Raw genomic sequence first — 12,907 nt, forward strand, 5'->3', positions numbered from 1 at the left:
AATACTATTCCTGAAACGGGAAAGATAGGTTCCATTTTCTCTAAATTTAAAGCTGTCATAATAGGTTAAGAGTTGTTTTGAATCCATAAGTAGTAATTCACTTCAAAACAAAACAAAAACCCAAAGCCCCTTTCAGCTACATTAAAGAACTGCTTTTAAGTATCCCAGTATCTAACATAATTAATATTTTAGCCTATGGGTACTTTAAATGTTCAAAACCTAAGCATAAGCAATAGGTTTCACCCAGTGTTTCCATATTCACATCTGTTTCCATAATAAAAATTTAGCTTGTAGAGTATGGCTACTACTAGCCTCAAACAAAATTCTGTGACTGACTTAACAGGGTTTCGGAAAGTTACTTGCTAAAAAAGTGACTCTTTAAACGGACACCAAAAAATATGTGAAGTCATTGCTTGAGGGCTTAAGGTGACTATGGAGCAAAACCCAAAGCTGAAGGGCGAGCCAAGTTATAAATGAAGATTATAACCCTCCAGTTTTCCCCAGATTTTATCCTTGTCTGTAAGCATAATAAAACCCAAGTCAGCCTCTTTCGGTTCACAGTTCTACCGTATGCAAACACCATGCCCAGTCGAACCTTCAACCTTCTAATTCAGACAGGATATACAGTGTAGCCTCGAGCACCGGAATACTTTTCAAAGTAATAACGCACAAAAAACACCTCCTCACAACAAGGCATGTGTCAAAACAGCTTGGAATACCGATACTGTACGCATCACCCACTAGGGTCGCGCGATGGCTCTCTTCTCAGGCGAGGTACTCTAGGGTGTTTTCCTATAGAAAGGCCTTGCTGCAAGGCCTAGGTAGGAGTTTACGATCGCTGACCAGCTAGGGGACCTCCTGGGATAGAGGGAAGGACAACCGAGCCAGGCCGCAGCCCAGTACTGCACCTTCCCAGCTAGCTTCAAGCCGGTCGCAGCGAGCAGGGAATGCCGCAGATCTCACCGCCCGCCCCAGACTGAAAGAGGGTAGGGGGCCGTGCCGGCTCCGCCCTCCCCCGCGGGGCACGGGCTCACGACCACACAGGAAGGCCACGTCCCCAGGGACAAGCACCACTCTATGGTGTGCGTGGTGGTGGGGTCAAACCCACGTGACCAGCACGTAGCCAATACCGGGATGACAGCCTGCCATAGAGACGGCCCGGGAGGCGGCTAGAGATGCCCGCCGGCAAGTCAGAGGCGCCTGCCTATCCCCGCTCGGTGCTCCTAGCTCGGTGCTGCCGCCATCTTCCTGGAGGAAAGGGCAGAGGCAAAGGGCTCCCTCCCCTTCATTGCTCCGCACTCACGCTTCCACCTGCCCGCCCCCGGTTGTCTCTCGCTCTCAGTGGACACCTCATTCCTTCCTAATAAATATCCTTTCCCCAACTCTAGTTTCCCACAAAGCGGATAATCTCATTACCTGCTCCTCTTTTATTAGCGTGAGGAATCCAAGCTCATAAGGTAGGAACTGTGGCGAAACAGGAACAAGACGCCATCTTGGTAAAGGAGAAGAGGCTACGCTTGACCTCCCCCCGCCCCCAGCCTCTATATGGCCAACCGCCGTGGGAGGGGCACAGCGCCTGCGCAGAGGCGGACGAGAGGATCCTGTCCACGCTTGCGCTCTGCTAGCAACCGCGGGGGAGGGGACTACTCGGGGCCCAGGAAGGAGTTGGCAAGGGGCGGGACGGCGCGATGACGCAATCTGTTCGCGCGCGCTGCTGGGCGGGGCAGGTCCGTGCTGTTGTCTGACGGGCATTCTCCGGCGTGTTAGCGGGTAAGTGTGGAGAAATGTGAACCCACTGTCGCGCGGGCTCGAGTCGGGCTGGCGGTCCAGAGGAAGTGCTAGAGTTCTCTCCTCGCCCCGGCCGCTCAGGCGGTGATAACGGGTACGGAAGTGGAGCGCGTGGGGGAGGGGCGGCCGCGCCCTTAGTCCGTGGCTCCAGCGATGGATGCCTGGCCGGCGTCGTCACTTTGAGGACAACTGGACAGGCGGCCCCCATCTGGGTGATTCTACTGGCCAGGTTCAGGACGTCGGGGCGGGCGTGGCTGGCCCCTATGAAGTTACCGCGCACAGTCTAGATACTGTAGTGGAGAGTCGGGCGTTTAACGTTGGCCAATGGAGTTGGGTGAGGCAGTGTTAGATTCCTATCTACGAAGCACTTGTGCTTGTGTGGTCATCTTCTCACTTAACGGTGCCATTTCGTCCTGAGGATGTGAAAGACTAGTCATCCTGGGATGTTAATGAAGTTCTCCAACTGGAGGTAGTGATAGGCTCATTGAAGAGAGTGGTCTTGTCTGCTGTGGCCTTCCCCGAGGTAGACAAAGGGCTGCAGCAGTGTAAGTGACCGGGGAAAGGGAACGTGTAGTGGAGGCCGTTGAAGGAGAAGCGATGAAGTCTAACTCTGAAGCGGACCGTAGGCCCAGACCACGCCTGACTGACCCTTTTGTATCTTCCGGCCTCATTTGTTAGTGGCGCCTTGCCTGGTCCTGTACTACCTTACCAGACTCTTAACACATAGAACTTCTAGTTCAAACCACTATGGCCTCTATGACTGGCCTTAATCCAGTTTACTCCTCGTGTCTGGAGCGTAGTTAAACTCGCACATTCTCTGTCTTCTCCTTATCTGTTGTGTAGTTCCTTCCTAATTGCTGCTTGTTATTCAGGACTCTGGATTCAATATCCTTTAGACGGATTAGGTGTTTCTCTGGCGTCAAGTATTGGGGTCCCTACTGCCTAGCAAGGGATTTAAGTCTTAGGTCCTCAAGTATTTCCTTCGTAGCGAAAATTGTTTTAGTATCTCAGATACATTTTTAAATCTGTCTTGTAAACATAAGGAAAACAGGGTTTTGTAGGGGTCATAAAAGCTGTTTCTTCACGATGCTTTTTTGGTAGGTGCCATTCAGGAATTCTTTGTAATACCCATACAAACTGTCAGTGTGTGGTTTTATATCTAATTTTGGTGATGATTTTCTTAGTTGTAAGGGCTGTCCTGCCTTTTTTCAATTTTTTCCATCTAGAAGTTTTTTTCCCTTCAGAGCACCACAGCCCAGTAAAGAAGAAGAGCTTTTAAAATGAGATGAGATTCTCACTGTGGACTAGTTGGGTAACCTAGGGAAAGGAGGTGGGGCCTTCCTCTATTGTCATTCATGAGTGTAATTCAGCTCCCTTTGACTGTGGCTTGCTGCCCCAAGCTCCTTTAAAAGGGTTGTCTTTCATAATGTGCTTGTACAGTCCTCAAATCAAAGGAGAGTCCCAGTGCTTGTACAGTCCTCAAATCAAAGGAGAGTCCCAGCACTTTGGATAAAAGCTCTTCAGGATCCTACACTGAGAAGTCTTTGGAGATTAGGGGTAATGTATACAAATACAACATTTTGTGTACATGAATGATGGTTCCTATTTATGAGTATTCCATTATTATAAATGCCACTTGGAAAAATAAGTTTTGTTCATCTAGTCATCTTTTGTCTCTTAATTGGAGCGATAGTGTTACTCTCTGAAATAAAGAAGTTGTGGGTCAAGGGTAAGGAACTTCTAATAACTTGTGGCATCTGAAAAATGCAGGGTGAGAGAATAAAATTTTAGTTTGACCTTATATCTTAGATGTGGGGGATCTAACTGATCTGCCATCTGTACCTAGCAGTATGTTAATGGATCAAGGTTTTCTCACTAAAAACCAACCAAGTGCTTCAGAAATTCAGTATTCCCCTTTCAGCTTTCATTTTTTTTGTTATGCTTTAATGTAAATTTTAGGTTAAAACCAAAATTGTGAATACAAGTTGTGTTTGGGTATAGGGTAACAAGTTCATAGCCTGGCCTTCTCTGTATTGAAGAATCATTGTATGTATTCTCCACTTCTGTGCTTGTGTTGTGCATCAGGATACTTATTTATTATTTTATGTATATGAGTACACCGAAACTGCCTTCAGACACACCAGAAGAGGGCATTGGATCCCATTACAGATGGTTGTGAGCCACTTACATGGTTGCTGGGAGTTGAACTCAGAACCTCTGGAAGAGCAGTCAGTGCTCTTTACAGCAAACTGCTAATAGAAGTTACTCTTCTTTGGTCTGAACTGACCTAGGACCTCAAAATGGCTGCAGACTTGGGTCAGTAAGCTAAGGAGATACAGAGATGTAGAAAGATACCCATGACGTTTCCCGTATCTGGTGGTTAGAAATAAATGACATATAAATAGTAGTAAAGGCAAGTATCCACATTTCTATTCTCAAGTATTTATCCTTCTGCTATTTTACTCAGTGCTTGAAGAAAGGAGACATGCCATGGCGATTTCAGTTTAGAATTGAATCAGTTATACCAATTTGGGAGAAACAAAATGACTTGATAGTTTTGGGTTTGTTTTTTAAATTCTATATCTGTTCCTAGCCAAATATAGTGCTGCGTCCCTGTAATCTCAGCATTCAGGAGGCTGAAATAAGATTGCTAGTTTAAGGGGTTGGGGATTTAGCTCAGTGGTAGAGTGCTTGCCTAGCAAGCGCAAGGCCCTGGGTTCGGTCCCCAGCTCCGAAAAAAAAAAAAGAAAAAAGAAAAAAAAAAAAAAGATTGCTAGTTTAAGTTGAGCTTTTATTGTAAGGACTGTCTCAAACCAAACAAGAAAAAGAACCTAAAATGTGTTTCTGTGCATTTTAGTTTTGTTGTGTTTTGAGACGTGGTTTCTTTGTTGCCTAGACTATTCCAGAATGTTGGCCTCAAATTTGTAATCCTTGAACCTCAGCCTCCAGTGCTGTTACCACACCTGGTTTGCCTTTTTTTTTTTTTTTTTTTTTTTTTTTCTGGTTTGCCTTTTAATTTATTCTTACTAAGTGTTTCCCCTATTTCCATTCCTAAGTGGAATAGGAAAAACTTTGAACTCATTTGTAGAACACTTATCTAGTGTACATGAAATCTGGGGCTTATTCCTCTAAGTACCAGACACACACACAGTACACACAATCACAATTCAGAAAGAAACTTTCAGTTTTTGAGACATGGTCTCCCTGTGTAGTCCAAGCTGGCCTCCAGTTTGCAATCCTCCTGTCTTTTAAGTGCTAAGATTACAGTGGCACACCACCACAGCCAGCTAGAAAGACTTGACTTACCATCTCTCCTTTTTTAGCACCTTACCAAATAAATTATCATATTGTAAAATTCTTTTTCTTTTTCTTTTGTTCCAGCACAATCTGGAACATCTGTACTCATAATCTTCTTGTGACAGTCTCTCAGAGATAGAAGGCCTATACTCCTCTTAGCCTGATTTACTGTTGGACTTTTTTTTTTTTTTTTTAAATGAGTTAGCTATGGCTTGGTAGCTCAAACCTTTTTTTTTTTTTTTTTTTTAAGATTTATTTACTGAATGTATATGAGTGCACTGTCTGTATGTACACCTGCCTGCCAGAAAAGGACCTCAAATCTCATTATATATGGTTGAGCTTAACTGCTGAGCCATCTTGCCAGCCCCTGTCTTTCTTTTTTAGACTTGGTTTCTTTATTAAGTAGCTTTTGCTGACCTGGAATTCACGATGTACACTAGGCTGGCCTCAAACCCAGAGAGCTTCACCTGCCTTAGCCTCCCAAGTGAGATGTGATCTATCAAATCTGGCTACTGTTGTTTTTTGTTGTTTGTTTTTATATTCAAATATTGTGGGGTTTGCATATTCAGCCCTGTTAGCAAGGTAGTTTTGTTTCATGATTTTTTGATGCACTAATCTTAATAATTAAATAATCATAATAAAATTGCAATATGTAGATACTTCATTTTTATTGTAGTGAAAAAAAATGAGATAGTTGGCTATTTGGTTATATTAAACAACTAATTAATTTTTCATAGAAATAATAGCTTACCATTGTTTGGAGCCTTGTGCATACTAAATTATGAATGAAGTGTTGTTCTAAGATTTGCTTCACTGTAATCCGGGCAAGCTAGAAATAAAATATTGGACTTGAGTGTTAATTATTGAAATTGAATAAAAGGTGGTATCTGAGGACTTATTTTATTGTGATACTTTTGGGTGTGCTCAAAGTTTTTCTTTAGTGTTTTAAAGTAACTGTAAGAATAATGGACTTTGGTTGGAGAGTTAGCTAGCATAGCAAGCGCAAGGCCCTGGGTTCGGTCCCCAGCTCCGGAAAAAAAAAAAAAGAATAATGGACTTTTTATCTAATATTGTATTTCAAATAGATTTAATATTCCCTTTTAAAAACATTATCTTTTATGTATATGAGTGTTTTGTACATCTGTGTATCACATGCCTGGTGCCCAGAAGAGGACATCAGGTCCCCTGGAACTCGAGTTACAGACAGATGTGAGTTGCATGTCCTTGCTGGGATCAAACCTGGGTCCTGTGGAAGAGCAGCAAGTGCTTTTAACCTAGGAACCATCGCCTCATCCCCTAGTTTAAGGAATCCCATTGTTTAAAGGAATCATATTTGCTATTGGGAAATAACCCTGAATTATATATAAGCAGTTTCCTTAGTGTTTTCATGCAGATTGATTGCTGCATTTAATTAAATACCTCATAAGTATCTGTTTATATATGGTTTTCTCTTCATTTGTTACATTGGTACTTTTGACACATTACTAGAATCTAATTGCCAGCAAATATTTTTAAATTTTGTATTTATATCCATTAATGAAGCTAATTTGATGATGTTTGTTCTTTCCTTACTTTGGGGCCTTTCTTTCCCATCTGGATTGTTCTTGAAATTATGTTTACAAATAAACCAGAGCACTTTCCTTTTTTCTGCAGAGGCTTGGAATAGTTAAATGACTTTATTGTCTCTTCAGAGTTCCATGCTATTTTGCTCTAATTCCATCTGGTGTTGACCCTTACATTTCTAGTTTAGGGTGTGAGTGTGTGTGTGTGTGTGTGTGTGTGTGTGTGTGTGTGTGTGTGTGTGTGTGTGCAAGGCACTTTGCTTTCTTTTATTTCTAGAATTTTTTATATTTATGTATGTATTTGGGAGAAATGGGGCATATGCTCCTTGTGTGCTAAGATTAGTGGGCAGCTCGCTGGAGCCTATTCTTTTTCCTTTACCATGTGGATCCCTGAGATCTAACTCTGGTATTCAGGCTTAGAGGCAAGAGCCTTATAACTATGAGCCATCTAACTGGCCCTATTGCTGGATTTTAATGGGCTATTTAGTGGCATCAGTTCTAGTTTTTGTTCTGTTTGGGTAATGTATAGTGTAATATATAATTGTGGCCTTTTTTATAGCCTGTGTCTGTAATTGTGCCTTCTTCTATGTCTGTTCTCATTTCTTTAGTTGGAGTCATAGGAAAAATTTGTTTTTGTCAGGCATGGTGGTACATTCTTTTAACTCAAAGCACTGGGGAGGTAGAGGCTAGTAGATTTCTGTGAGTTAGGAGCCAGTTCAGTCTACATAGTGAGTTCCGGGACAGCCAGAGGTACACAGTGAGACCCTGCCTCAAAAACAAGAATTTATTTCAAAGATTGAGCTTTTGAACTTACTTGTCCTTCTATATTTAGAATAATTCCTTTTTCTCTTTATTAATTTCTTTAGATTTTTTAAATCATTTGTGGATATTTTTAGGGACAAAACTTCTTTCATTTATTACATCCAGACTGCAGTTTCCACTTCTTTCTCTCTTCCCAGTTTCTCCCTCCCACTTCTCTCCCCCAAATCCACTTCTCTCTGGGATATCAAGCAAGCATAGCATATCAAGTTGCGATAAGACTAGGTTCCTCCCTCATATTAAGGCTAAATGAGGCAACTCAGTATGAGGAAAAGGATCAGAGACCGCTCCCGCGTCCACTATTAGGAGTGCCATAAGAATAGCAAGCTATACACCATACATACATGCACAGGATCTCGGTCAGATCCATACATACATGCACAGGATCTCGGTCAGATCCATACAGGTTCCCTGATACTTGGTCTGGTCTCTGAGCCCCTATGAGCCCAGGGTAGTGGGAGAAAATGTCTGTATTTGAAGTTACCAATTAAAAATATGTAAAATTCATGTTTGTCATGTTTGTCATAAAGTTTGTGTTGTAAATGTGGACATCTGCATCTTCCCTGCCCCAATTCAATTGATTCCTAGAGACAACCTGTGGTTTTTGCTTTGGGGATTTCCTTAATCCAGGAGTTCAAGATTGTTCCAGCTCTTTGAGAGTTTGTTTCTTTTCATTTTTACTTTAAATAGATCATGTGTTGGGAGTGTTGATTACAAAAAGCTTTTGGGCTGGACATAGTGGTCCATACCTTTAATCCCATCATTCTGGAGATAGAGGCAGGCAGTTCTCTGTGAGTTTAAGACCATTCTGGTTTTCATAGCAACTTTCAGGTCCTTGAGACACTATCTCTAAAACAAAACCCTAAAAAGTTAATTAAAACTTTAATGTTTTATTGGTACGTATATCTTCCTTACAGAAATTTTAAATGATTATTTCTTGATGCTATCGCTCCTGTTTTATTCTTTACCTTGACTTCCACTTGGTTGGTATTAATGAATGTCAAGATGTATAGGGATGTGAGTTTCCAGCTGCTACTCCAGTGTTACGCCTGCTTCCCCATCATGATGGTGATAGACTTCTGTCCCTCTGCAGCTAATCTCTCAGGATCCCTCAGGAAACAACGAGTCTTCCATTTTTGACAAGGAATGGTCTGTCATTAATGGCTGTGCCAAAATGTTTTGTATTAAAGTTACCAATGATATAGATGGCCCCAGATGGACACATTGCTTGCAGGTGATGTTAACAAGTAAATAACTAGGGACAGCTGCCTATTTATTGGTTAAATACGCCTTGGCTGAGAGGGCAAAATGGAAAGCATTTGAAGACAGGCAGCTGTTTATCCACATGCTCACTTAGTGTTTTAAATTAGAATCCACTGAATAGCTTTACGAATATCTTATTTTCAATGTTATTTAATATAAGTTATCAAGAGTTAATATGATGACCTATACATGTATATTTGAAACACAACTGTGTTTCCATGAAATCCCAAGTATATTCCATGTATTGATAAAGAACTTAGATGTTACTTATTTTTTTTCCCACCCCCACCTGCACTCTAGATGTTACTTATTAAAGTCAAAACGATTTTGACCTTCCTGACCCATGGAAGATGATAAAAACAGTAAGAATTTGATGCTCCAGGCAGCGTTGGGGTGGGCATGGAAGAAGGAGTTAGATTTCTTGCTACAGTAACTTTGAATTTCTTGATGTTTTTGCTTAACATTTATATTGACTCTTTATTGAAGACAAAACATTTTAAAAAATATGTTCTTATTTTTCCTTTACTTAAAATTATAAATTTACATTTTACAAGATTAATAGCCACATTTTGTGGAAATGAAATCCTTAGTTTTCACTGCAGGCCATAGGAGGCTGGTAGGAGGTGAAACTCCAGATTCTTCAGTTCTAGCTCCTTTGTATTGCATATTTCAAACTACACCATGAATGCAAACAGCTAATGGTAACATTTTTTCCGTATTAAATAGAGGAAATCATGTAGAGAATTCTCGTTCTCCATATCACTTTCAATAGCCAGGTGTCTGCTGTCATTCTTTTTATTATGTTAGTTAAAAATGTCCTCTACATGCTAGTATATAAAAGCATGTACTATCTACTTTTTCATGAGAATAGCAGTAGTTGCATGGAGGAGATGTTTTGTGTACCGTGGGTCAAGCTTTTGGAAGAAAATTATTTCAGAAGATCAGATTAAGCAGATATATTGGGGAAGTTGTAATCACGCTTGGTTCCACTATAAGAAATGACCATAAGCCTGAGGTGTATACATTCATTTTATGCATGATTTTATACAAATGGCTATTTTTCTTTCCATAAGATGGTATTAAACTGTATATACTGTTGTCTATCCTACATGTTTCACATAGAAGTATATTGTTAACATTTTCTCTTGTCACGTACTCTTCTATGACTTAAAACAACAGAAACTATCCACTTGCCTCTGTTGACACTGGCCATATTCAGTATAACCAAATTATGTTGGCCTGGTCTGTTTGTTTTATCCCAATCTGTCTTTTAAGGAGGATCCTTTTTTTTCTCCACATTTTTTAAAATTTCACCTTTTTTTTTTTGTCTTGCTTGAACATTGTTATTGATAGTTTCCTTTTGCTGTGTATTCTGATTTGATTAAGTTGATATTTTATTGTTTTGGTTTTTTTAAGACATTAACAAGACAAATATTGGCCCAGTATGTGGCTCACACTTTTAAGGCCAGCTACGGATGCATAGTAGAGAGATCCTATTTAAAAACAAAAAGACCCACAAAATCAAGAAAACTATCCAGGGGTGACCTTGAATTCACTTTCCTCTTACCTCAGACTTCCCATGTTGGGGTTACAAGAATGGACCACCATATATATATAGTTTTACATTTTTGTATTGATTTGGCATTACTACTTTTTCCCTGGTTAGTGGTTACCTTTCCTATTATCTCCTAACTGGACTATTCTTGGCAGTCAGGGTATATATAGTTTTTGGCAAATCTATATTCTATCTGACCTATTTTTCTCTTCTTTAGAAGGTTTTACTTCTTTATTTTCACTCTTGCTCCTAACTGTTCAACTTCGCTGAGATAGTTTAATCTACTTAGTTATTGTCTGTTAATAGCATTTTCTAAGGATGTCCTTTCTATCTAATGGACCTTACTTAATTCACTCTTCTGTTACACAGTTCCAGATAGCTGGCTAATGTATATACTGGTATTTGACAGATGTTTTTGTTTGTTCGTTTGGGTTTTTTTATTTTGTTTGTTTGTTTTCTTTGCCTCTATATGTTCTTCCCTGATCTGGACACTCTGAAAATTCTTTATGTTGGTGTCCTAAATTAAAACCAATGGAAAAGGATAACCAAGACTCAGCTCCCCATGAAACGTCATAACACTCAGTTAAAGGCCCATGAGTTCTTTTGCATGCGGCTCAGTGTGCCTGCTCAGGTACAGTGAAGTGCAGGAACATCATTTTGTCTTAGGTGCTTGAAACATTTCCACTGGAGAGAGAAACTTGGGGTCTACGGTGATCATATAGGTTAAAGTTTAGAAAACATCAAAGAAACTTTCTGCTAATTTCTGAGTTTCAGTGAAAGTCAAAGGCAACACATTCCTGTTTCCCAAAGCTTCAGGGTCGTAAAGTATATGTAAAAATGTAGCTCTAGGCTGGAGAGATGGTCTCAGTGGTTAGGGCACTTACTGTTCTTTTGGACGACCCAGATTTGGCTTCTGGCATCTACATGGTGGCTCACAGCCATCTACAATTCCAGTTCCAGGGGATCCAACACCTTCTGACCTCAGAGGTACCAGACAGGCACATAAACATCAAAAAGTTCAATCTGTCCTCTTTACTCGTAAATGTGCTTCATGTTGTGCCTTGTGCCCAAGTGCCAAGATTTAGTTCCCAAGTGATCTTTCAGTAAGAGATGACACACACTGAGAATACAGGACTGTGTGGTGTCATTTCCTCCTTGCCAGCGTCAGTTAAGTTAGACATGTGAAGTAGATGGTCTTCTGCTCTGATTCCATCCCTGGTGTCTAGAATATAATCAGTACTGAAAGAAAAGTATATATGTTTGCAAATACAGAGATGTATGTCCAGATACTTTCATCAGCTTGCTTAATTTTTTCTTTATATTGAATAATCTAGGGCAATGTTTGAGGTTACTGAGAAGCTAAAGAAACAAACTGATGTCACATACCTATCTTCATGGGTCAGTTCATGCTGTTAAATATGCATATACAAATTCAGACTTCTGTCTCTCTCTCTCTTTTAACAGATAGACCGAAAAATCAAGAAAGATGTCTAAGGTAAGGGCATAGTTGATGTATCTGCTGTAAAGAGAATTTATTTTAAATTTTCAGATCACTAGAAAAGATTTCTAGAGATAAATTTCTGATTTTGTATTCTAAAGTTTTGAGTTGCCGTCTTTACCAAATATTTAAATTTAATATGTCAATATGAATCCTTTTGACCATCTTAGTTTTTTCTATATCAATCAAAGAGCAATTAAAAATTCTAATAATTCATATAATTAAATTAATGGGGCTCTTAGACATGCTACATTGGTTTAGATTAGCCCTTATAAATTGTTCCAGAACCCTGAGATATATTAGTTCTAAATGACATAAGCTGAGAAAGTGGAACTTGTAGTTAAAACTGAAGGTTATCATTTTGCTTTGTCTTTTATTTTTGAGTCTATGGGTGTTTATTACTATCCAATGAAAAGCCATATATCAGTTACTGTTTTTTTATACAAAAATGTGGAACAGCGATTAAATAAAAGAGCCATCATTCTACCACTCAGAAATAATCACTATGAAAGTTTTAGTTATTTTTGCATATATGTACATGTGAATGGACAGTTACAAATGTAATTGTAAAAGAAATGCTATTTTAAGGACTTTTTTAGTTCAAATAATACATTAACATGTTTTTCATTTTTGGTATGCTATTGTTTAAATTGTAGGATTTGAGGGGTGGGGGAGGCTGTGTGAGTGCGGGCATGCTGCAGAAGCTAGAGTTCAGCCTTGAGTACCATTCCTCACTGTCCATCAGTGTTTTGTTTGTGGTTGGTTAGTTTGTCCTCCCTCCTCTCTTTCTATGTGTGTCAAGGAGGAGGGAGAGAGACAGACAGACAGACAGATCTCTTACTAGCCTGGAGCATCAACTACCCACCTGTCTTTACTTGTCCCAGGCTAAAATCACGAAGGCTTACCACCATGTCCAGTTTTTTGGTTTTGCTTTTAATTTGCTTTCTAGTGAATGGCTTCAGCTTGTCAGAGTTGCAAGGCAAGTTCTCTGTCTTCTCCTCTCCTAGACTGTGGTCACCACATCTTCCATTATCTTAGTCATACCAGGTATTGTTCCATCAAGAGTATCGATGTCGCCAGGCATAACGAGGCTGAAACAGGACTGCAAGCTCCAGACCAGCCAGG

At 40.1% G+C, this 12,907-nt stretch overlaps 2 protein-coding genes across 3 annotated transcripts in view; one reads left to right on the top strand and one right to left on the bottom strand.

Moving 5' to 3' along the window:
- Hdlbp (high density lipoprotein binding protein) overlaps window positions 1-1,543 on the bottom strand; it is a 70,243-nt gene extending 68,700 nt beyond the window's left edge. Inside the window, exon 1 of the mRNA XM_032901675.1 lies at window positions 1,417-1,543. The gene's annotated coding sequence lies outside the window, so the exon portion shown is untranslated. The remainder of the gene's footprint in view (window positions 1-1,416) is intronic.
- A 151-nt stretch (window positions 1,544-1,694) lies between these two features.
- Septin2 (septin 2) overlaps window positions 1,695-12,907 on the top strand; it is a 33,285-nt gene continuing 22,072 nt past the window's right edge. The window contains exons 1-2 of one of the 2 annotated variants that reach the window (XM_032901680.1): window positions 1,695-1,770; window positions 11,749-11,779. In XM_032901680.1, the coding sequence (XP_032757571.1) occupies window positions 11,771-11,779 (9 nt within the window). In that variant the 5' untranslated portion in view covers window positions 1,695-1,770; window positions 11,749-11,770. Of the gene's footprint in view, window positions 1,771-1,802; window positions 2,123-11,748; window positions 11,780-12,907 lie in introns of those variants that run through there. The other variant, XM_032901681.1, reaches the window with a different exon arrangement.

This window comes from Rattus rattus, chromosome 4, assembly GCF_011064425.1.
Source record: "Rattus rattus isolate New Zealand chromosome 4, Rrattus_CSIRO_v1, whole genome shotgun sequence".
NCBI classification, from domain to species: Eukaryota; Metazoa; Chordata; class Mammalia; order Rodentia; family Muridae; genus Rattus; species Rattus rattus.